This window comes from Zychaea mexicana, assembly GCF_025766255.1.
Source record: "Zychaea mexicana strain RSA 1403 chromosome Unknown BDB00scaffold_29, whole genome shotgun sequence".
Classification (NCBI taxonomy): domain Eukaryota; kingdom Fungi; phylum Mucoromycota; class Mucoromycetes; order Mucorales; family Lichtheimiaceae; genus Zychaea; species Zychaea mexicana.
In genome coordinates, this window is record NW_026516692.1 from 167,162 (window position 1) to 190,732 (window position 23,571).

The window sequence follows — 23,571 nt, forward strand, 5'->3', positions numbered from 1 at the left end:
TAAAAAAAATAAAAAAATGTTATATTTAAAAAAATACAGGATTTTTCATCTCCTAGCAGACGTTTGAACTTTTATTTAGGCAGAAGGGATTTAATTTTAGGCAGAGTGGACATGAATAGGGGTCGCAATCTGACCCACGGGTCAAAACCGACCTGTGGGTTGAGGACAGGTCAACGGGTCGGGTTGATGCTTTTCTGACCCACGGGTCAACCCGTCTAACCCTTGACCCGACTCGTTGACCCGTTGTGACCCGTGTATACATATGATATCTATGAGGTACTTGAATTCAAGTAGTCAATCTTCGTGTTGGAAAGGATCATTATATTAAAGATGTAGTTGTCAATATGTCTGCTATAGAACTGTAACATAAAACGTACTTATATTCTTTTTCATTGTGGGATCATATTTTATATTCAAAAGTGTAAGATAAGTAAGCTATAAGCAATATATGTAATAGTAGTAAAGAAGTAGCAAAGTAAAGAAGTAGCAAAGTAAAGAAGTAGCAATAGTACAATGAGAATAGACAATAGAGAGTGGCAGTGAGAGACGAGATTTGACAAAAGACGTAGAAGGAATTAAGAAAAGAGAAATGAAAGAAGAAGGAAGAAATGAAAAGAAAAGGGAAAAGGGAAAAGGATTAGGGGCATTCAAAGGAATTCGATTTTTAACCACACTTTAACCATTATGCTTTCTTTAATGCATGTGAGCGCAAACGATTTCTTTTGTTATGGCACAAACCCTTTACCTTTAAGAATAATCACACAAAACGTAGATATTGCTAGCACTGCTAGGAATTTGCGTGCCATCATCTTAGAGAGCTGTGTATACATGTAGTTTTGCACTTCCAGTGCTCAAGCTCAGGTTGATTGACACCTCCTTTGTCACCAAATCAAAATCAGTAGTGACCCGTCAACCCGAGTTTTGACTCGTCGGGTTGAACGGGTCGGGTCGGGTCAGTGTTTTCTTGACCCGTGGGTCAACGGGTCAGACCCTTGACCCGACCCGACCCGTCCAATTGCGACCCCTAGTGGTAAGCAAATCAATAATATTAAGCAATGCACTGGGTAGCACAGGCAAAGCAGGAGTCTGGCATAAAGAATTACATCATCTGCCTAAGAAGGGCAGTTTTGCACATCTTCTATGTGGTTATATTATTTATTAGATTAAAGTAAAAAGAGATAGTAACTTTACTATAGTGGATAGCATCATCCTCAAAGTCATTAGAAGCACCACCAGCATGAAGAACAACATGTTTAATTTCAACAGTGTCACCGGATTTTGAGCTGAGCTTTGGCCAATTACAGCAACCTCCTTTGTACTCCCATCCCCGTCTTTTGTTTCCTGGACGTCTTTTGCCCTACATGCCCTCCATTCCAAAAAATACCAGCCTCTATGAAATTCTCCAACTCGATCAAAAGACTGCTACGACCAAGGAGATCAAATCACAATACCGCAAGCTCGCTTTAAAGTTCCATCCTGACAAACAGTCAGCATCTGCAACCGATCAGGAAAAACAGGACGCCACTGAACAATTCCAGCAACTCGGTCTCGCGTATAGCATTCTTAGCGATCCTGCAAAAAAATCACATTATGACACGACCGGAAGCATCAGCACAGACGATTCACTCAAAGGCGATAAGAGCTGGAACGACTACTTCAAAGAGCTGTGGAGTGGCGTAGTCAGTGAAGAAACTATTGACAAGTTTGCTGCAAAGTACAAAGGTTCGATATGCGTGTGTTTGAGAAAAATAAGGCACGACTATTACTGTATATAAGGGAAAAGGAAGTTTAACATTACTCTATGTTTGGAAATCCTGTTACAGGCTCTGATGAAGAACGGAATGACGTGTTACAAGCTTACAAGAGCTGCAAAGGTGATATGGACAAAATCTTGAACTTTGTGGAGTGCAGCGATGCCAACGATGGCGAACGGTTTATGACGATTATCCGCAAAGCAATTGATGAAGGAAAAGTCCCTACCTTCCCATCTTTCTCAAAAACCACTACCGGCAAAGCCCATCAAAAGAGAATCAAAGAGCAAGAACGACGGGAAAAAGAATGGGACAAAAAGCACAAAGGCAAAAAAGCAGCAAAGAAAGGAGGAGACGAGGACTCTGATCTACTGGCAATGATACAAGCACGACAAAAGGATCGTGCATCGCATCTCGATGCACTTGCGGACAAGATTGCAGAGAAGGCAGGAAAGTCATCATCCAAAAAGCGAGGCAGGGTACAGGACGACGAACCATCGGAAGAAGAGTTCCAACGGATCCGAGCGGGGCTGATGAAGAACAAAGGGGAAGCTGCCTCTTCAACAAGCAATGGTAGTAGCAAAGACGAACAACGACAACAACAGCAGGAACATCGTAAGCGGGCGAAAAAGAACACCAAATAAATATTGTCATGAAAACTAACGTGTAGAACCAACTCTCATTCTCATTTGTACATATTATTATATAATAAATCATTTCTTTTCATATTCGCTATCCACACATGGGCTTTAATCTTTCAAATTTAATTCGGCTACCGCCCTTAGTGATAGACCTTCTCTTTGTCTTTGGCAAAACCTAATACACATATAATGTCCAGCACAGCTCTAATTACAGAGTCGTCGTCCACATCAGCGACACGCAGCGAAAATGATATCGATGCTCTTCCATGTAAGTTTGTAGTAGTCAGGATCCGAGTGTCACCGTATATTTGTAAACTAATTTTACGTCATTCTTCTTTTTTGATTACTGTAGATGTCGATCGCGAGATCGACGACCCAGGTTCGCTAAGACTCTCTTCTATTTATGCTTCAAAACAAGGAAACGAACATGTTGCTATGCTGTGATGCTAATGAAGCTTTGTATATACTCTTATACGTGTGCTTAGAAATGAAAACCACTGTCGAACGGCTGATCGATCAAGAACTGCGACGAATGCGACGGAAACCCGGAAGCGATCGATCGCAGCTGCCTATGGAAGTGGAATTATTTCAAAACAATGCGATGCTCAAGCAAGAATGGGAACGCGTTAAAAGAAATGAACCATTAAATGCACTGGACTATACGCGCTACGAAATTAAAGCACCAGAAGAAGACGAGGCTGATGGAGAAGCATGGAAGGCGGCAGTCGATAACTCGAAAGCTCAACTAGAATCACAAACAGACAGGTATAAAATAACAGGGGCCTTATTCTGTGCTGTTGCTATGAGAAAAAAAAAAGTCGGATTTACTGTTAGATTAAATGTGTTTTTGCTATATGATAGCATGTTCAACTTGGAATTGTTGGCCAAGTTTGGACCCAACGCATGGCGTGTCCATAACTACCAGTTAGAAGCACAACTGAAACAGCTGCAGCAAACGACAAGCGAGTATCGGGATGCTGTGCTAAAGATCAATCGCGAGCGAAAGGCGGATCAGGTGAGTTGGATATACGAATTATAAGATGCAGGATTGGCGGTTATAGTAGTACTAGACTTCTAAGTCAATAATGCATCGCATGTGTAGACCCAAGCAGGCGGATCACTCCGAACGTTGGAAAGCAAGTGGTCGGATCTGATTACACAAAATCTTCAAGTGGACATTGCTGCCTCAGCACTAGAACAAGAAGTAGAAGAATTGAGACGGTACCATGCATCATTGAAAGCAAAGGCAGAACAAAATCAATAAAACCATGGTAATGAGAGGTTGTCTTGTTCATTATGCTTGTTAATAAAACATCTGCGTTGCGTGTCTAATCAACTCCACCAGTAACAATCAAGCTGTAAATGAAGAATACATTGTTTATATCATGATATTTATTGCTGGAGAAAAGCGCGATGTTTTTATTTTCAAACCAGAATGTCTTTTTCAATGTGTGTAAATAGTTAAATAAGTTCATGAGCCAAAGTTTAAACAGGCGGCATTCCACGCCAGCAAGCCACTTAGTATCGTTACTGACAGAAGGCACACTATTGCTTAGATCTTGAGGCATGCGATTCTCTGCAGGGAACTTGAAGACAGTCTTAATCATCCTTTCCTTGGCTAAAGATACATGAAGCAAACGACGAGAAGAAAAGTCATGGTCACAGAGCCCAAGCTCCGTGGTAACTCAATCTACCCGTCGGAAAACACCGACAATTTTACCAGAGTGCAAGATCTCCCTTTGGTTCCATATGATGCCATTGCTTAATGGAGTAAAATCCCTGTGATATATGCCGTTCGCTCTCCCTCTCCCTACTGGAACTTTCTCAGTGATTGGCTGTTGTGAATTTTTTCTCATGGTGGCGGGGTGCTTTTTTACTGATGCTGGGGCGATGTATTTTACTTGACTAAACGTTCTTTTCCAACTTGCCGTAGAAGCATTAATCAATATGGCGCATGATGAATTATAAGACGGCAGCTTACTATCCAGATTCTTTACAATCATCTTTTTCAAGTTCTGGGAAAGCTTCTGCTTTTTACTTACTACAACTTTCTTTTAACATAGAAAGGAGTAAGAAAGCATGACAGACTCCTTGGCAGGATGATGAAGGGCAGGTGGGAGGACTTTTTGTGGTCACCTACAAATTGGACAAGATGGACAAAGATGGGCTAGAGCTCAAAAAAATGCTCAAACTTTAATCTTTGATAAGAGGGACGATTATTTTATCTCGAATATTGCAGCAACAGTGTTTTTAACTAGTAACAAAGCTTTTATACAGAAAGCTAGAAGTGGGATGCATACTTTTCGGATGCACAGAAATGTGTGGGGGAGTACTGTAAATTTTTACGTGCTTCACCTTCCGTTTTTGAATTTTACGTACTTAGCCTCAAAGATTTTCAGAGCTGCTCGAGCGACCGAATTTTATGCTAATTTTCTGTCTTATCCATGTATTAGACCCTCCCTTGTATATGGTTTTCCGTTAGCTAGTCTTCGTCTGCCGCGGTTCCATATATTGGCGTCGTTTTTGCTAGCCAAAAACAAGTTGGGAAATAGCCGCTTGTTGTTCAACGTAATATGAAATGTCGAAAGCGATCACGAACAAAAGTCAATAGCAAGCAAGGAATGTATTATGGCTTCTCCGTGTGACAGAAAACCGATGGTATAGATCAACAAGGGATGTGGTTTTTTCTGTTAAGCTCAATTTATACATTCAGCGGCTGTCACTTTTCATGTCTCATGTTAACAAGAGTAGTACTGTAGATATCATGACCGAAGAGACACTGAGATCACCTTGTACAATTATAAGCAAAACATATTAAAAAAATGTGGCAGTAGTTTGACGGTCAAGCTGAGAAAAATACGGGCCCTTTTATTCACTGCTACTGCTATGTTTTCGCTTGCGTGCATTGGTTGCTGCAGCGAGAATGGGAGCCGGAGATTCGGGTGCAGAAGGTGGTGCATAGGAGTCGGCTGGTGACGATGACGGTGATGGTGATGATGGTGGTGGTGAAGATGACGGTGACGGTGAAGATGAAGGTGATGGTAATGGTGATGATGACGGTAACGGTGACGGTGAAGATGACGATGACGGTGATGGCGAGGCGGCTGGTGACGAAGACGGTGATGGTGATGATGGTGATGGTGATGATGACGGTAACGATGAAGAACAAGGTGATGGTGATGACCACGATGGCGGTGCAGATGCTGTGGCTGTCTCATTAGGAGGCGGGAGAACGTTAGCCAGCTTTTGCATGGCGCTTTCGTACTGTGACTTTGACTAATAAAAATCATAAGAATGTTAATGAGTGGATTGTTACGTAAACGTTCGGCTCCAAATGTGGAACACAAGAACAAAATAAGACTGAAAGACGAGTTGAAACATACCAGCCATTCAAACTCGTGCTGTTGCTCGTCCTTGGATGCCATCTGTGCCACGTACTGGAAAAGTTTTTCGTACACTGGCTTTTGGCCAAAGTCAAGCTCAAACAGATACGCGAAGTACTCAGCAAGGGCAGCAGGAGCACCTTTGCACAAAGTGTCGACATCGTCCCCGAGTTGCTCCTTCTTCTTCATCAACTTTTCTATCGACAAGCCATACCATGGCAGCGTTCCTGTCGTGAGATACAACAATACATAGCCTAGAGCCTCTAGGTCACTGCGGACCGATTGTTCTATATCAACACAAGTGAGATTGTCAGTGGTGGAAACGAAATAGATAACAAATAACAGTAGGAAATCGTTGCTGCAACTTGACTTACCCTCTCCAGTGTCGGCGTCAACGCTTGAGAATAGTGGCGTGCCGACAAACTAGAGACCTTCCCTCCAGGCAACATGCTTTTCACCAACCATAAACCTTTTTGACAACCCAAAATCAATAAGGTAAACATTTTTCTCATCACCGTCCACTCCCATGACAATATTGTCGGGCTTAATGTCGCGATGCAGGATGCCCTTGGAATGAATGAACTTCAGCCGCCGCAACTAAATTTCCAATGCCAACATATTAGTCGTCTATTTCAATTGTGAACTGCCCATATCAAATAAACATAATCTACAATACTTTACCAACTGCAAGCCCAAAGTACTGACTGTTCGTAGCGAAAACGACTTGTCGCACATCTGAAAGAGACTTCCAAGAGAGGCTAGAAGCAGGGAGTTGTTGTTCAGCGTATGTCTTTTTTTCTCTTTACAGTTTATGACGCTCATGTAGTGTACTTACGACCCATCAAATCCATAACTAGGACGTTATAGTCGCCTTGAGTACCAAAGTACAACGGCTTGGGTGCTTGGCACGTCCCCCTCGCAACAAGATCCTGGTAGCATCGATACTCGCGGTACAAGAGCGAGCTCTTCTCTTTATCTTCCACTTTGGCAGCGACAAGCTTGGACTCTACGGTGTCCACAGCTTCAAGTACAAAATTAAGTGTGACTATTCAGAGTTTTGATCATTCACGCATCCATTCGTTACTCACCGAGATACACTTGGCCTAGGGATCCGCACGGTTCGGTTCGGTTCGGTTCGGTTCGGTTCGGTTCTTGAAGGGAACCGAACCGAACCGACTAGAACCGACGAGAACCGTAGAACCGAAGAATCGAACCGAAGAACCGAACCCATCAAGTATATAAAAACGGCAAGATTCGGTATCTTTAAATGAAAGCTGATGTGTGTGTTCAAATGTCGCGGTATACTTGAATACTGCAGTAAAAAGAAAAGTTTATTATTGTACATTGAACAGCGGTCTCAAAATGAATAAGAGAAACAGAATGTAAACATTCTTATTCGATGTGGGTCATTGCATGATTAAGGAGCTTATAGTACTTACTTAGAGCGACTTAGTATTACGAGTACAATATGTTATCGTAACATTGGAGGAATTGAACCACAACCGGCAGTACATACAGCTGCTGTGTCTCTACGTGTATAGTGTCTCATAAAAGGCAAAGGGTGAATGGGTAAGATAATTCTGTTATGAGCCCCAGAATGCGCAATCTCAAACGGAATGCACAAACTTGATAAAACTGATCGAGAAGCCATGATAAATCTGGTAAAGTAGTACGTCATGGAGAAAAATGCATTGTGGGTAGCAAAGTAGAGGAACAAGTAATGATGTGCGTCATGGGCGGAGAAAGCAAGCTGCCGTCAGAAGAATATTTTTTCTCTTCTCTTTACTATTTTTCACTCCCGTCTGCTTTTGCAGGTTTTGTTAAGTTTTTCAATAAAGTATGGCTTGCAAATACACTACTTCGTGGTCTTTTCGGAATAACATTGTTCGTCACTTCCATTATAGCCTACTTTATACTAATTACCAAAATCGCTAAATGCAATCTTCTGCCTCTCGGTTCTTCGGTTCTACTTATACAGAACCGGTTCGGTTCCGGTTCTACGGTTCTGATACGGATCCCTAGTTATGTGCTGTAGTCGTCATGGTTGGCAAGAGAAAAGCTATGACTTGGATGCATGTGTGGCCTAAAGTTGGGTGCAGATAATGTAGGTGGGGCTGTGCTGACCGATCAAATAGAACCTGCTGTAAAAGCTGCATGAAACACTTTGGGCTAATCTATTTGCACCCTCTTCCGTAAGATTTGGCTGCTGGTTGAATATAGGAACAGAATGAAAGAAGTTTTGATAATACGAGAAAGATAGATATTCAATATTCTTTTCTTATTTAATCTTGGCTTTCATGATCAACGGCTTTGTCATCTCTTTCTTCATTATCACCAAGCGCCATGATAGCTTTTATACCATGATCGAAATTGGGTCTATAAACGTTGCCTCGTCACTGACTACCCTGCACAGCTTTGCTACGATGCGCAACTTGAACCTGCTTGCTGTTATCAGCAATTTTTTTCTGGGTCAACTGCAACACGAGCCCTTCATCTGCCATAACAAACCCTGACGGTCGTGACGTGGTGCCCTTGTCAGAGTATCTGAAGCAAATGGGCAAATCCTCCAAAAGATCGCGCGGCCAATCGTCCTGTTACTAATGCGGCTTCCTTCTTGATCATATCCTCATATTAAACACATTTCTATCCTTCCTCTCATTCCTTTCTCCTCTTACATATTGTATATTTCATATAGTTTTATCTGCAAGGTCTTAGCATTAACCGCCGATTCATGCATTATTGATATCGTGCTTCTATGCATGTTTAATGTCCTTGTCAATTCAGATCGTACTCCATCATGTACCTCAGTCTGCAAGGATCTATACATCCACACATTTCCGTGGTTTTAAAAATCAGAAAGCTTTTTTGGTTTACTGTCACAAATGCTCATGTTTCTATAGAATGAAAGCTTCTTTAGAGCGCTTGCCTATGTACTGTATTACGATACTTGTCCAATTATTTATGAGGATTCCTAACGATCCATTCAGAATCACCTAGTTTTAAGCTATTAGAAGCTTCACCGATCAGGGTCATCAACGTTTCCTTCTCAAGAAGCTTGTTATTTTCACTCTACTTTTGACCACTGACCTGAATTGCTCGATTGGATTGAGTTGAAGGAAAGTAGGTGCAGCGGTAGCCTCGAGATTTTACGTATTTGGCTTCCGAGCACTCTTCTAAGCCTTAAATTGATGGGTTTGCTTCTTTGTTCCTCCATAGCTTGCAATAATTCTTCCTTGATGCATTGAGTTTCTACAGAGTACAATGTGGTGCTATGCGGTTGGTCACTATCTTTGAAAAATGCGTACTATACCAGCTCTTCTTGTCGTTGGTCAAGATACACATTGGTTTTTCTCGTTGTTTTTCACATCTCTCTATCATCTTACCTTTCACTCGACGCTCTTTTTGATCTCGACTGGTTTTCTTCTTACTCATGCTATTGCTCTTTTACTACTTTATCTCCCTTAGTAGTTTCTCATATACTATGGCCGGACAATCAAGACTTTGACCTCTTTAGCAGGATACAAAAGCATTCGTATCAGAAGGATGCTTATAATGCTGTATGTTGTAAATCATATGTAATTCGGGTGGTGGCTGCTTGGGAAAGGGGTCTGTGATTTGTTTCAAAAGAAAACAGGGTGCCACGTCCCTTCATCGAAACCGGTTTTCTCTGGTTTCCTCAAATATGTTAGCTGTCCTAAAAGATAATCAGGATGCGTTCGTCTTGTGTATAGCTATCAAAATCTTATTTTGTTTTTACTAATAAAACCGTATAAAAAATATGCTGTATATCCAGCTTTTGCTGTATAGAAGTGACATATATCGTGTATACTTACTGAAGTGGTTGCTTTGCTGATCACTGATTACAGTAATTGCTTTTATGTTCCGGTTCCTAAGCTCATTTACCAGGATTGACCGATAAAACGGCAGACAAAAATTGGGAACAAAGAAGAAAGAGAGTCGGAATCTTCTTTATAGAGAAGGGAGCTTGAATGAACCTTCTTATGCCCTAAGCCAAGGAACACATTTAAAAACCTCGTCCGTCCTGCTAAAGTGGGATAAACTTGCCAGCTTTGGTTTTTTTTGTAAGAATCATCCTCTCTATTCCTCAAAGTCGAAGAAAGGATAGCTTGACGTTGTTACGGCATGTTGAAAATTTGGAAGTCGGATAGAATTTTTTGACAGTACTATATAATGTAGATACCGATACTTCTTCAAGAAAGAGATCATCGATGGTGCTGACGTTACTCTTAGGCTATACAGTTCTGGCGCCACTGAGGATTATGAGTAGGAATCAAGTTTTTTTATAGACACTAACAGGTTAAATCTTACAACAACAATTACCAAAATGAGTGATAACGTCATTGAAAAGGGGTTGTAACTTGAGCGCGGACCTGATTAAAGTTCATTATATGCTTCTCTTTCCATAACAGACAGCGGGTGGTGGCTAGAGTATCAATAAGCGCGGAATATGACCACCAATAGTGTTGACAATCATGTCGAGGAACACAGAGACGACGATGCCATTCCATTCATTACAGACGATATCGAAAACACGATGAACGATGGTGAACGAGAGCGATTACTGCGCTACATTGACCCAGAGTTTCTTGACGCATCACCTGGGCAAACGGCCAAAGATGCTGATCAAGTGTTTGAACAGGAACGGTACGATCTAGAGGATCCCTCGGAGGAATCCGAGCTTCTCGACGATTTTAATGACCTGCCTAAGGAAACGAAAATGTTAGCACCGCGCGACTACCAGTATGAGATCTTTCAAAAAGCTGTCGAAGATAACGTGCTCGCGGTCTTGGATACGGGCAGTGGCAAGACACTTATTGCTGTCATGTTGATCAAATACATAGCTGCCAAGGAACGAGAAGAACGAATGAGCCGAAGAAACGTGAGTAACTTTCTTTATCATCGAGTTTCTATGCTTGGATGCTTCTTTTCAATATTTGCATGAGTGTACGTCCATGTTTTGACAGCCTGTCATGATGTTTTGGTTAGACCAAATTGTCATTTTTCCTTGTGGATCGGGTCCCGTTGGTTCCGCAACAATACAATGTGATCAAAGCAAACTGTGATGCCAAAGTAGTGCGCATGTACGGTGAAATGGGTATCGACAAGTGGTCAGAAAAGAGGTGGGATCAGATCTTTGAAGAAAACGACGTATGCGTCATGACAGCACAAATCTTTTTGGATACTTTACGACACGGCTTTATCCACATGTCTCAGGTTAGTCATTGAAGTTTATGATCTATTAAATAGACTCAAGATCGAGTTTCTCACTTATGTCTGAAATATCGCACAGGTTAATCTTATTATCTTTGACGAGTGCCACCACGCAACAAAAAGACATCCGTACAATTTGATTATGAAAGAACATTATCAGCGCTGCGAAAAAGATCAGCGTCCAAAAATCTTTGGCATGACGGCTTCGCCGGTACACGCGAAATCTAAAAGTGTGGAGGAAAGCATTTTGTAAGCACCTGATACTGCCACTATAATTCAGAAACCAGTTCTTGCGAAAACTAACAGAGAAATGGACTATGTCTGGGATGATGTTATCAGTCAACTGGAAGCAAACCTCGACAGTAGAGTGTATACCACACAGAATGCCCATTCCATTAGCCAAGCAGTCAATCGACCAGGAGAAATCATTGTCACATACTCAACACAAGACCAGTACGAGCAAACACGACTGTCCAAACTTGTCAACCAAAAAATTGGTCATCTTGAACGATATAAACGAATATTCCTTGCAACATCCAATGCATGCGAACAGCTCGGGCCTTGGTGCTGCGATCGTCTCTTATACCACTTATTGAAAGCACAAAACGACCGAGTGTACGACGAAACGCAAGAATTGCCCATGGATCGGCTCAACGACGAAGACCGAGCGACTCGTCAAGCCTACGAATACACAATAGGGGTGGCCCACGATGATCCGAAATTATTGGACAATTCGCAGTTTTCCGGCAAAATAATCCAACTGATGAGGATCTTGGATATTATGAGAAGAAAGGACGATTTCTGCTGTATCATTTTCGTGGAGCGGCGACATACAGCGGTGGCCATTGACTTGCTCATCAAGGCTTGCCATAAATTTGATATGAGCGTCAAAAGCGATATCCTGATCGGCCATGGCAATAATGATGACGGTGATATCCAAATGCGATTCAAGAAGCAGCATCAGGTTATCCAGCGCTTCCGTGACGGTGAGCTCAACCTCCTTATTGCCACCAACGTAGCTGAAGAAGGATTGGATATCCAACCATGCAACGTCGTTATCAGGTAGGTAGATAATTCTGTAGATTGGAGTTACCGGATAATGGGGTTTGTTTTTTGCTGAGCAATTAACCTCGTCTTTCTGATATAGATTTGATTTTTTCAACACACTGATTGCTTACATTCAGTCTCGAGGACGAGCACGTAAACCCGAATCCAAATACATCATTCTCGTTGACGACAATGCTGCCGGCAATCAGGCCATGCTCCACGAATTCCGTCGACGCGAAATGGAAATGAAACAATTCTGTGCAGAGCATCCCGAGCGAAGTGTGAGGAGCCGTTATAACGACGATATTGACTTGGATGATGACGAAGACGATGAAGATGAAGACGACTTCATCGATCGGATATACATTGTTCCGAATGCGACTGCCACCATCACACTGCACCATGCTGTTCCACTGATCCATTTATACGTCAGCTCGCTCCCTTCCGACGGTTTCTGTGTGCTGAAACCAGTATTTGACATGAACCCTGCTGGAGAAGGGTTCACGTGCACCTTGCGACTACCTAGCAACGCTGCTGTACGAGAAGTAACATCGGAAGTTGCCAGGACAAAAGCTAAAGCCAAACGCTTTGCTGCTTACGATGCAGCTGTCCAGCTCCACAAAATCGGGGCTCTTGACGATCATTTACGACCCAGGAGCATGAAACGACAAATTCTCGGTGAAATGGCACCCTTGCTCGATGAAAATGGACAAATCATCGGCAGCAAACGAAGACGGCACATTTATGAAAAACGTACTCCGCGATTCTGGGAACGTGAGCTTCCTAAGGAGGAGGAAGAGACAGAAGAACAACAACAAATGAAGGCCGAGGATGACAAAGATTTGATGTTTGCTCATGTAGGAATCCTTTTAGGCAATATTCTAGAAAAAAAAAGAATTTTTTTCACTAATTGAACAATAATCTGTATGCTGTCATGTAGACAAGCTCCTGGAGAGATGCAAAAGCGAATCAATTTGAACCTCGGTCCGAGCTATCTCACGTCAACCAACGGTTACGAAAACTCCAGAATACATTGACAAACGGAACCACCAACCCGCTGAGTAACGGATCGACGGTAGGTTCCGACGGACACCAGGATGCACAGGATCCAAGTACAGATCCTTTTGCGGGTTTAGATAGCGCCTTTCGTAAATCGCTCAGTACCCCCACCACCACCGCTTTAACAACAACAACAACAACAACGATAGCAACAGCAGCGGCAACAACCGAGGCATCAGAATCACAGGCAGAAAAGCAAGATGATATGGACGTAGATCCTGAAGAGGATATCGGGGAGGGACCATTCGAGCTTCACATGGCTACCATCCTCATTGAAATCACGACAGACCTTGCCAATGTTCGACATATGGCCCTTGTCACTTGGAAACCGTTGCCCGAGATCCCAGATTTTGAACTCTACAACAAAGGCACGCCTTTTAAGATTTCGTTCCGACCTGCGCCCAGTACCTTCCAGATCGATCGCCCGACGTTGGAAGGACTTGCAGCATTCACCGTTTCGATCACTTCTGCCATCACCAACAAAGATTTCCAGTGTCCTCTGATTGATTACCCGTACTTTTTCGCACCATTAAAAACCAACAACAGCACTCAGCTTGAATATCCACTGGCCAGCGACACACCCATGGAAGCCATCGACTGGGATGAAATTGCTCGTATAATGGTCAAGGAGCAGCCTCCTGTTGATCTTGACAATCTACAAAACGACATGACGGATACAATCTTGATGGACTATGCGGACAACTCAAGACGATACCTGGTCCTCCAAGTTCACAACGATTTGACCCCAAATTCGCCTATTCCATCCGATCTGAAAATCCGAGAATCTGGCCATGAGAATTTTGCTGCATACTATGCAGAGAATTTCAAGCTTGAAGTGTCTCGAGCGGATCAGCCCATGGTTCGTGTGAAAAGAATTCTCAAAGTCATGAATTTCTTGATGCCTGTTGCACCGGCTGCACCCCAGGAAAAGAAACGGACTGCCACATTTGTCGTTCCGGAATTCTGCAAAGTGTTCTGGACAAGTGCAAGTGTATACCAGTCGGCCATGTTCCTTCCATCCATCATGACTCGACTCGACTCCTATCTGCTGATCAAAGAAGCCGGTTTGCGATATGATTTGCCAATTACCGACAATTTGATGCTAGAAGCATACACAACACCTTCTGCAAGCATGGCAATGAACTATGAGCGATTGGAAACGCTGGGTGGTATGTCGTTCTGTCTTTAATTTAAGGTGTCACAAACATTGATGCAAGGAACTGTGGAGTGTGTTACTAAATTTTTGCATTGCAGACTCCTTGTTGAAGTTTATTGCCACGATCCGATTATACATCAACTTCCCGTTCTCAGACGAAGGTGAACTCCATTGCTTACGTATCCGTGTCATTTGTAACCGAGCTTTGTACCGAGCAGCTAAACGTCTACGTATCTATCGCTACGTGACCAGCCATGCATTCAATCGCCGTTATTGGCGGCCACACCACTTCGTCTCTCCTAATGACAATCCTGAAACGCTTAAAGAATTGCGCGGGCACATGCTTTCTGACAAAACACTGGCTGATATTGTCGAAGCGTCGCTTGGTGCTGCTTATCTCAGCGCAGGTCTCGAAGGCGGTCTGCACACTGCAATCCAGATGCAAATTCCGTTTGACGAGATCAAACAATGGTCCGACCTGCAACCAACTTATATCAACTCACGATCCAAGGTACCTGCTCGTGCAGAAATCAAGGCACTTCGATCTGTAAGCGTACCGCGTGTTCAAGAAATTGCTGGTTACGTGTTCAACACACCTCTCTTGATTGTCGAAGCGTTGACCCACGCCAGTTTACCCAACTCGACCGCGCCATGCTACCAGCGCCTTGAATTCTTGGGCGACGCCATTCTCGACTTTTTGGTCATCCGATACCTGTACAAGACATATCCATACGCCGATCCAGGCTTAATCACCGATATCAAAGATTCCTGCGTCAACAACCACGTGCTTGGTATCATTTGTGTCAGAAACAATCTGCACACGCAAATTATCCATTATTCGGGTCGACTCGTCAAGGCCATCGAAGAGTTTTCTCTCGAGCTTGAGACAATGGAGAAGAATGGCGAAGCTGTAGGAGAATTCTGGACCGAAATGTCAATTCCAAAGGTCTTGTCTGATGTTGTCGAAAGTATGCTTGGTGCTGTGTTTGTTGATGCTGGTTTCGATCTTGCGCCTGTTGAAAAAGTGTTTGAAAAATGGATGATACCGCTGTACGAGAAACACGTGACCCCACAAACCCTCAAGATACATCCTCTCCGAAAGTTCACTACAGATCTTCAGCGTATGGGCTGTGAAAGCTTTATGTTACGGTATGTTTATCTAACCAAAGAAAAAGGGAGAAGGAAATGGCAATTATTAAACTTTGGGATTCAAGAGAGAAACACTAACGCATGTTTCCTTCTTTCTTTACACAGAAACCATACTACATCATCGTCTGCAGCTGATAGCCAAAAATGCGTTATTTTCCTACACGAAAAGCCTCTCGCCACTGGATCTGCTGACAACGTCAAGGCTGCCCGCCGAAATGCTGCAACCAGAGCTTCGCAGCGTTTGGTTGATGAACCCGATTTGTTGGCTAAAATCTGCAACTGCACTATTACAACTAGAAGAAAGAAGCGTGAGGAAGAGTATGATGAAGATGATATTTAAAAAGCAATAAATGATCTTGTTTCTCATTTTATATTGGTTATGATGGGACTACTGCTTTTGCTTCTACTTCTACTTCTACTTCTGCTGTCGATTTCTTGGCGAGTCTTTCATGTAGCATTTGAAGATATTGGGATATACGTTCTTCAGCTGTGCTATCTTGTAGTAGGACGGCCAGACAGGCAGCCCAAAACATATAGCTTTCCTTTTTACGCCGGACTAAGAGGTTGATTGCATTCACTGAAGAGCCTGGTGATTTGGCATGCAAAAAACTACCAGGAAGTGCATGCCATGTCAGTATATTTGTTAGGCGCAAGAAGTATAACGTGTAGAAGTGAGACGTCATACTTTACCACATAGCAGCCAATTCCTCTTGAGTTGCTTTCTTTTGTAGTCTGTCTGCCCACTCCGCAAATAGAGTCGAAATTATAGGATCTTCCTCTGGTAACCGTAGTTTTGCTAGAGCAATCGCCTCTCTTGAAAAGATTTGGGGAGTTGTATTAGCACCTTGCTTTTTCCTTTGAAAAAACATTATAAAGATAGAGGGAACAAGACATACCGGTACATGGCAGCCTCGCGATACACACGGATAGCATCGTATATTTTAGAGCATGCTAAAAAACACGTCGCCGCTAAAACTGGCTGACTCTGCTTGACCAAATGCTTTGCTTGTGTTTCCATCAAACTCAACCATGTTTCCTTGCCAGCCATGGGACTTAGCGCCAGCGCCACCCAATTCACTGGACTGGATTCGAAAGCCTTGTAATTGCTTTGTATGATATCCAGCAAGAGTCGCCCGTCATAACTATCTGCTACTGCCGCTGGTCTAGGTCCACAACTGTTGACTATAAGAGTATACATAGTTGTGAGTTATAATTGACTACTTAAAGTCATACAATCTCTTTTTACTCCTCAATATGTATTTTACCTTCAATGCCTATCAGTTCCCGCATAGCATTTTTGTCATCAAAGAAAAGGCCCAAGTTCTTGCTATCTTCGTCTTGTTCATCTTGAGTATCACCACCTAGCTCCTGCTCAGCGTAAACAGCATATTCATATTCTGCTTGATCAATATCGCCAGGAATCCGATTCTTAACTACTTTGACCGCTTCATTAATATCTCCACCGTAAATGCGAGCCGCTAAATGTATACAGTGACGCAGCAACTGGGGCTGTCGACAAATGTTGGATGATCGTTTTAAGCTGCTCATCAATTCGTTAAGCTTGGGACCACTTGCGCCCCCTACTGTTCCTCCTGTTTTTCTCCTTTTCGTTGGTGACGTCGCATCGGTTACAGGTAACGACTCTTGTCGCTTCGATGAAGAAGCCTGTTGCTTTTGCTGGTGTTCTTCGCTCGATACATTCATAGCCTGTAATTCCTTTGTTTTTCTCGGGACTCGATCTAGAAAAAAAGGATTCGTCACCTGATTAAAGCCTTTTGCTCTTCAACCTTTTATGCATGCACAAATTTCAACGTTTAGAATGATGGCTTACTTTTCTGAGTTGTGTAAGGATAATCAGTATACTTCCAGACGTAACAGAACTTGTCCTCTCCACCTGTAAACAACGTATCCATATCTTCAGCACTCCAACAAACGGAAAGTACGTTGCTCAGATGCTGATCAAAACATGATACAGCAGATCCGTTCTGAATATCAAAGACCTAGATAATGATCCACATCAGTTACTTAAAGAAGTTCTGTTTACCTCTCAAAAATCGTTAAAATTGGCAACTTACATAGGCAAATTCATCATTTGCAGTAGAAGCCAGGAGTGATCGTTCTTGATGGTGACTCCATGCAAGACCAGTGATGCGTTTCTTGTGCTCAGTAATCGTGTGCATGGGAGTAGTATTTGGTATCGGAACTTCTGGAGCATCATAAAGTTGCTCGGCAATATTGTGAATTGTGATGGTGCCCGAATTGTATCCCACTGCCAACAGCGTAGATCCTGCAGAGCCTATATTAGAATAATCTTTATTAGCAAATCAAAGATTACATGGGTCGAAACAAAATATTAACTTTACCATCACGCCATGAAAGTACTTTTACAGCTGTTTGTTGAGAGTTCGCCACATAGACAATTCTAAACGTGTCGAGTCGATACACTTCCACCGCACCATCAGTATTTCCCAAAGCTAGGAAACGGGATTGTGGATCGACAGCTGCGCAGCATCGGCTTGTCTTTACTTTGGCCTCCATGATCGTGGACCAGGCTGGGTTGACCTGGCGAATCCAGTCCGTAACGTTGACTGCTTTAGCGGTGGGTTGCTTGACATCGAATGCATAGGCAATATTGTTTGGACCGCACGATATGATCGCATCGCGTACGAATGTTTCACCAATTTGAATATCAGAAGCCCAGCTGATGGATATAGAGCCTTTGGTGTTGTAATATGTTTTGAATTGGTGGCATTTGTTACTACTTGTATCGTAAACACCGACACGACCGTATTCAGTGCTGTAAGCCAAGATATTTTCTCGCGTAGGGTGCCATCGAACCTAAGTAAGACCATTTGATTTTCTGCTTTTTAGTACAATAAGTCACGCGTGTTATTATGAGTACTTACTTTTAATATTTGTCCTTGCAATCCTTTCCACAATATACGAGACTCATAGAAATTGTGCCGTTGGCCACTTAAACCAGAATTGTCCATAAAGTTCCAAATTTTGATGTTGCTATCACCGAGTCCAACAGCTGCTTGACCAGGGTTCCACGTCGGAATATCCAAGCTGTATATATATCCAGCGTGGGTCAGCATACGACAAACTGCATCCCTCTGCTTGACATCCCATAATATGATCTATCAGAAAGATATGTTATATAGCTGCATTCACTCACTCTTTTACACCTAGGAACATTTACACCAAAAAACCGGTTTAATATTGTTTTTCTTTACCTGCTTGTCGATAGAATATGTAACTGCGTATCGACCATTTTGGACCCAAGTAAAACTGAAAGCGATACGTGAATGTAGATCGCGAAATCGTCCTATTTCTACCACTTTGCGCCCATGGAGTTTATATTGGACAACCATACCCCTAAGGATTTAGCAATAAAAATTAATCCATATGCTTTGTTCCCTAATATCCCATTTATCGACCACTCCAGTTCAAGTATATAGTCCCTGTTTTCAATCCTGTAACCAACACCTTTTCCTTACATATACGACGTCACATAGATTTCGTCCTCTTGTGCTGGAGACCAGGCCAATTCGAACCAAATGGTGTTGCGCTGCTGATCCGTCCAATGTGGTGACGGCACAGGTAACTTCAACTCAGTATAGCGTGCTTCCTCGGTTACGTTCCATATAATGGCATTCTTTAGTTTCCGAGTGCTCGAAGCGAGTAATGGAAAGATATCCGGAAAAGCGGGCGAGGGTGGCTGCCACGATAATGAATGGATACCATCGCCATCTGAATGGCTAAGTTGATACATGGTTTCGGCGGTCAAATCTGTTCCAATTTTCTCTACATGGATCATGCCATTGGCGTACCTGATCTTGTTAGCTTCAAAAATATCTGAATATTCACTTCTCGGGTGTGTATTAAATTTACCCCACTGCGAGATAATCGTTGCCGGCATGATGAAGCGGAGCTAAGGACCGTACTTCCGAATTGACTTTGCTGATCACCTGCTTATCCTTCTGGAAAGTTTCCTGCACGATGATTTTGCCCGACTTGTCACCTATATTTGTACATTCAGTACGTGAAATTGGTACAGACAACAACTTTAGAGAATATTAGCAAACCTGAAACGATAACCATTCCGTCTCGAATGCATTTGATTACGGTTACTTCTGCCTAATAGGGCACAAAAAAAGTCAGTGGGTCCTATCTTATAGTAAAATATAGCGCTTCTCCCTCAAAGATAAATATTAACACAATACCGAGTGTCCGTGGTAAGTGATGAGCAGAGATCCATTTAACAGACTCCAAGAACGGATTGTACCGTTTGTGCTGCCGACAAAACAAAACTGCTTGTGGGCTGCGATCGCCTGGATCTTGTCCTGGGACGCAATAAACGCTCGAATAAAACGAAAAGCAGATAGATCGAGAACGACAATCATGTTGCGTGTGGCATAAACGTAGTAATGAGGATCAGAGACAGCAGCACAATGCGATGTATACCAGTTGGGAACAGGTGGATATGCTTGACATGGTGGGTGTTCGTTCATGGTGGGGCCCACGCGTGTATTATGCGGAATAGTCTTGGAACCAAAAAAAAAAAAGAGAACAACCTTCCGGTTTTTTCTCGGAGTTGACCAAATAAAATTTTAGGCATTTCTTCCTTTTGTTTTAGCACAGACACATCATACACATACAAAATAATGGAGATCGATGAACAATCACCACGAGTAGTAATACCAGGCGACATCATTGAAGAGGCTACAGAGTCAGATATTACACTCGGCCCAGGTTTACGACAAGAAAGCGAACACATTGTTGCAACAAAAGCCGGTATACTGAAGCATTTACCGGGCAAATGGTGGATCGAAAGCAATCAGAAACGTGTAAGTGTCTACACAAAACGCGATCTTTCATTATACGTGACAAAAATCTCACATGCTAAAACTCTATTGCTTTATTGCAGTATGTAGCATCAACAGGCGAATCCGTAGTGGGCCAGATTATTAGTAAACTGACAGAGTATTACCGCGTCGACATTGGCACAGCCCACACTGCCATTTTACCAGCACTTGCGTTTGAAGGCGCGACGAAACGAAACAAACCCAATCTCAATTCCCGCTCACTCGTCTATTGTCGTGTTGCTATGGCCAATCGTGACATGGAAGCAGAGCTTGAATGTGTTAATCCAGCAACAGGCAAAGCGGATGGATTTGGTGAACTGAAAAGCGGCCATGTTATCAAGTGCTCATTAGGTCTGTGCCGGAGGTTGCTGGATCCCAACACGCCTATCTTGGCTTTGCTTGGAGAGCATTTTCCGTTTGAATTGGCCGTAGGCATGAACGGTCGCGTTTGGATTCATTCCAACAGTGTCAAGGATACCATCATGCTCGCCAATGCGATTCAAAACTCAGAATATCTCGATGCGGACGAGTGCAAGGCTATGGTTCAAGGACTCATCAATAAAGCATAGTTCACAATTTGTATTACACTTGTACATAGCAAATAAAAACAGTATTAAAAGGACATGAATAATATACACACGCGCTCTCTTCTCTTTTCGTACGTTCCTTGTTATAGCAAATCTTTTATTTGTGAAAAGGGAAATGTCTGTGTGCAGGAAAGGAAGAGCAAGGTCGCTTATTTGTGAGATGCAGAAAAAGAAAGAAAGGAAAATAGCTGTATGCGCGTGGTGTGATATGTTTATATGTATGCATGAGGAGTTTAAGAAGGGTACAGATTAGTGAGTGTTTATTGCTAAAAGGTTGGAAACAAGCGACAAGAAGAGGGAGAGAATCATCACATCGGTCGTCCACCACTAGGTGAGTATCCATGATCTATTTCCATGTTGTTGTTGTTCCAGACGTTAGTTTCAGATAGCATTATACGCTTTCCACTGTATGCTCCACTCTAAGAAGAAGAAGAAGAAGAAGAAGAGAATGCTGATGCTTACTTGTTTGCCGTGTCGTGTGGTCTGTCATTGTTGAAAATCGATTCCCTGCATTGAGTGAAATCAAGCCTTGCATCCCTTGTTGTTGATATGGTGCCGGAGAGTTGGGGTTCATGTGATGATTGCTGGCTGCATCGGCTGCGATATTCATGCGTGCCTTGAGCGCGCTCCGACGTTGCGAATGCATGGGCTCATATGTAGGTGTGCTTCCTCGGGTGTTATGGCCTCCACTGCCATTGACCATTCCCACGTTCATCAAAAATTGCTCGTCAGTCATGTCTTGTTCTGGTGGCAATGCTACGCCTGTGCGATACGTTTTCAGCGGTTCTCGATCCGGTAGTATAATACCACGACGGCCTCGTGCTTGTCGTCGTTTACGCCTATTTCAAGCTTCATACTCAGTATCCCCTCAATGAAAAGACTTTGCAGTAACAATTCCTTTTTTTTTTTACCTTGCATCCCGCATACGATCCTTCTCTACTTTGTCAATCTCAGCATCGGTCAATTCCAGTATAGCTGGTGTAAAGCGTTCTACTGTATCGTTGTCGCGGATGATAGAACGGAGTGGTGGCAAAAAGCTTTGTCGTAGATCATCGTCAAGAATGGGGGATCCGTTAAACTCGTGACCCACCAATATCAGTGATTTGATATAGTTGTGGGCTTGTTCACGTATAGAATGTGCAACTGCCGTTCTAGTGGGGCCACTTTTTTTTAAATTTCTGTTGTCCGTTATTATTTTCGTTGACAACAAAATATGCATACCTGAATTCACCACCAAGACCAAGCTCATTCGTTAATTTCTCTGCAAATTTTTCTGCACTATTTTGCGGACAGGCAATGTCCCATTCAAACTGATCTAGCAGTGCTCGATTGCCAACAGTAATATCCAACTAAAAAAAAAAAGCAAAAGAAGTTTGATAACGATATTCTTTTTTACGTCACAAAGAAGATCTGGTAGAGCTATTCGAGCGAGCCGCTTTACCTTGACTAACATTCGTAACTCTGTATTCCTGCGCCGCTTTGACTTTGGCACATCCTCTGTTTCTATAAGCTGTTCCTTTTTCACTGTCACAGGGAGCTCTCCCCCGGCCTTGCAAATGTCCAATAATGTCATGTAGTCCTTTTCGTTGTCAGAGCCTTCATCTTCAATCACTGTGCTTCCGGCATGTAGGTAATAATCCTCGACTTGATCCTTGATTCCTTTAGCGATATTCGGCACAAACGTCGTTGGAGGTAGTTGCAAATCTTCACACATAAGTTCGGCAAATTGCTCGGGGGAAATTAACGTTTCTACCAAAAAAAAAAAGACATAAGTTTGGGAATATGATCTTTGTTTTCTTTTCCTTCCATTCTCCTCGACCGAAACTCCATTTATATAAATGCCACACAAGCGTACCATTCATATTCCATGTAAAGGTATCCCGAAGCTTATATCCATCAATCTCAATTTCCAGCCGTATCGGCACCAACTTGTCCTCTTTCATGCTTTGCTCAACCAACTGATCGAATCGACTAGCAAAATTTAAAAGAATAGGAATACTGTGATTTAGCTTATTGACTATCAATTACATTAAGAAAATTACTTACAATCGCACTTCGCGTGACCGCCTTGGTCGTTTTCGATCGATAGGATACATGATCCGAGTTTCCAGTCCGGTCGGCGCATTGCCACAACCGGAATATCCAGGTCCAAACACAGCGGCAGGACCAGCACGCATCCGCGATCGTCGTTCCAATTGCATGGATTCAATGTCGCGCTTCTTTTCATGTGCCAGCGACATGTGCCGTTTATGCTGCAAGTTCAGTGTTTCCTGATAGTGTTCATCGCGATTTTGATACTGCTTTAGATTTTTCTTGCGTGTTTCTGAATCCGCTCGGGTCGCATCGATTTGTGGTGCTTGTGGTGGTGCTACAGCTGCCGTTGCTGCTGGAATCACCGGCGGACGCGTCGATAGTTGTGGGTATGGATGAGGCATCATGTTGGGTGGAGTCGATGTGTTGGGGTGGCCGCCAACACCACTACCGCCAGCGCCAGCGCCACCACCAGCGGCTGCGAGGGCAACACCTTGAGGTGGCCTGACCATGCCTTGAGGAGGCCCACGCATGGGATATCTGGGTCGACCGTACGGATCTGTTGGCGCTGCCGCTGCCGCTGCGGCCGCCGCGTTTGTCCAGTCTGGCTGTTGTTGTTGTTGTTGTTGGTGTTGCTGCTGTAGTTGTTGAGACGCGTTAGGTATTC

The 23,571-nt window shown here is 43.1% G+C and overlaps 9 protein-coding genes across 9 annotated transcripts; 5 read left to right on the top strand and 4 right to left on the bottom strand.

Annotated features, from left to right (window-relative positions):
- Positions 1-1,270: 1,270 nt before the first annotated feature.
- BDB00DRAFT_819365 (uncharacterized protein) lies at positions 1,271-2,484 on the top strand. Its single transcript, XM_053123221.1, has 2 exons — positions 1,271-1,722; positions 1,824-2,484. Exons 1-2 carry the CDS (start codon positions 1,362-1,364, stop codon positions 2,393-2,395), a joined length of 933 nt encoding a protein of 310 aa, XP_052980501.1. The 5' UTR covers positions 1,271-1,361; the 3' UTR covers positions 2,396-2,484.
- A 145-nt stretch (positions 2,485-2,629) lies between these two features.
- On the top strand, positions 2,630-3,614 carry BDB00DRAFT_740693 (Pre-mRNA-splicing factor SPF27; the record flags this gene model as incomplete). The annotated part of the gene is made up of 5 exons (XM_053118456.1): positions 2,630-2,660; positions 2,745-2,771; positions 2,878-3,157; positions 3,254-3,407; positions 3,495-3,614. Coding segments are annotated over 5 exons (612 nt in total), but the record flags the coding sequence as incomplete, so codon positions are not given.
- A 1,646-nt stretch (positions 3,615-5,260) lies between these two features.
- Positions 5,261-7,006, bottom strand: BDB00DRAFT_871566 (kinase-like domain-containing protein; the record flags this gene model as incomplete). Its single annotated transcript, XM_053126844.1, has 7 exons — positions 5,261-5,668; positions 5,776-6,062; positions 6,150-6,198; positions 6,277-6,372; positions 6,457-6,533; positions 6,611-6,796; positions 6,874-7,006. 7 exons carry the CDS (start codon positions 7,004-7,006, stop codon positions 5,261-5,263), a joined length of 1,236 nt encoding a protein of 411 aa, XP_052980503.1.
- Positions 7,007-7,506: 500 nt separating this feature from the next.
- BDB00DRAFT_819379 (uncharacterized protein) lies at positions 7,507-7,797 on the top strand (the record flags this gene model as incomplete). The annotated part of the gene is made up of 1 exon (XM_053123222.1): positions 7,507-7,797. A coding segment is annotated over one exon (291 nt), but the record flags the coding sequence as incomplete, so codon positions are not given.
- A 2,335-nt stretch (positions 7,798-10,132) lies between these two features.
- BDB00DRAFT_928356 (uncharacterized protein) lies at positions 10,133-15,758 on the top strand (the record flags this gene model as incomplete). The annotated part of the gene is made up of 8 exons (XM_053128920.1): positions 10,133-10,675; positions 10,783-11,010; positions 11,087-11,256; positions 11,347-12,069; positions 12,155-12,911; positions 12,995-14,282; positions 14,368-15,412; positions 15,524-15,758. Exons 1-8 carry the CDS (start codon positions 10,244-10,246, stop codon positions 15,756-15,758), a joined length of 4,878 nt encoding a protein of 1,625 aa, XP_052980505.1. The 5' UTR covers positions 10,133-10,243.
- Positions 15,759-16,104: 346 nt separating this feature from the next.
- Positions 16,105-18,516, bottom strand: BDB00DRAFT_762219 (WD40-repeat-containing domain protein; the record flags this gene model as incomplete). The annotated part of the gene is made up of 7 exons (XM_053119322.1): positions 16,105-16,231; positions 16,315-16,581; positions 16,665-16,998; positions 17,250-17,418; positions 17,494-17,705; positions 17,782-18,256; positions 18,325-18,516. The coding sequence occupies 7 exons, from the start codon at positions 18,514-18,516 to the stop codon at positions 16,105-16,107; spliced, it is 1,776 nt and encodes a 591-aa protein (XP_052980506.1).
- Positions 18,328-20,345, bottom strand: BDB00DRAFT_318195 (WD40-repeat-containing domain protein). Its single transcript, XM_053116913.1, has 6 exons — positions 19,645-20,345; positions 19,507-19,558; positions 19,313-19,442; positions 18,919-19,251; positions 18,659-18,796; positions 18,328-18,558 (listed from the first exon to the last, which is right to left on the bottom strand). Exons 1-6 carry the CDS (start codon positions 19,930-19,932, stop codon positions 18,510-18,512), a joined length of 990 nt encoding a protein of 329 aa, XP_052980507.1. The 5' UTR covers positions 19,933-20,345; the 3' UTR covers positions 18,328-18,509.
- Positions 20,086-20,855, top strand: BDB00DRAFT_787288 (uncharacterized protein; the record flags this gene model as incomplete). The annotated part of the gene is made up of 2 exons (XM_053120688.1): positions 20,086-20,268; positions 20,349-20,855. 2 exons carry the CDS (start codon positions 20,086-20,088, stop codon positions 20,853-20,855), a joined length of 690 nt encoding a protein of 229 aa, XP_052980508.1.
- Positions 20,856-21,264: 409 nt separating this feature from the next.
- Positions 21,265-23,308, bottom strand: BDB00DRAFT_762178 (uncharacterized protein; the record flags this gene model as incomplete). The annotated part of the gene is made up of 7 exons (XM_053119319.1): positions 21,265-21,712; positions 21,785-22,024; positions 22,095-22,222; positions 22,315-22,350; positions 22,486-22,622; positions 22,729-22,801; positions 22,928-23,308. The coding sequence occupies 7 exons, from the start codon at positions 23,306-23,308 to the stop codon at positions 21,265-21,267; spliced, it is 1,443 nt and encodes a 480-aa protein (XP_052980509.1).
- Between the last annotated feature and the right edge of the window lie 263 nt (positions 23,309-23,571).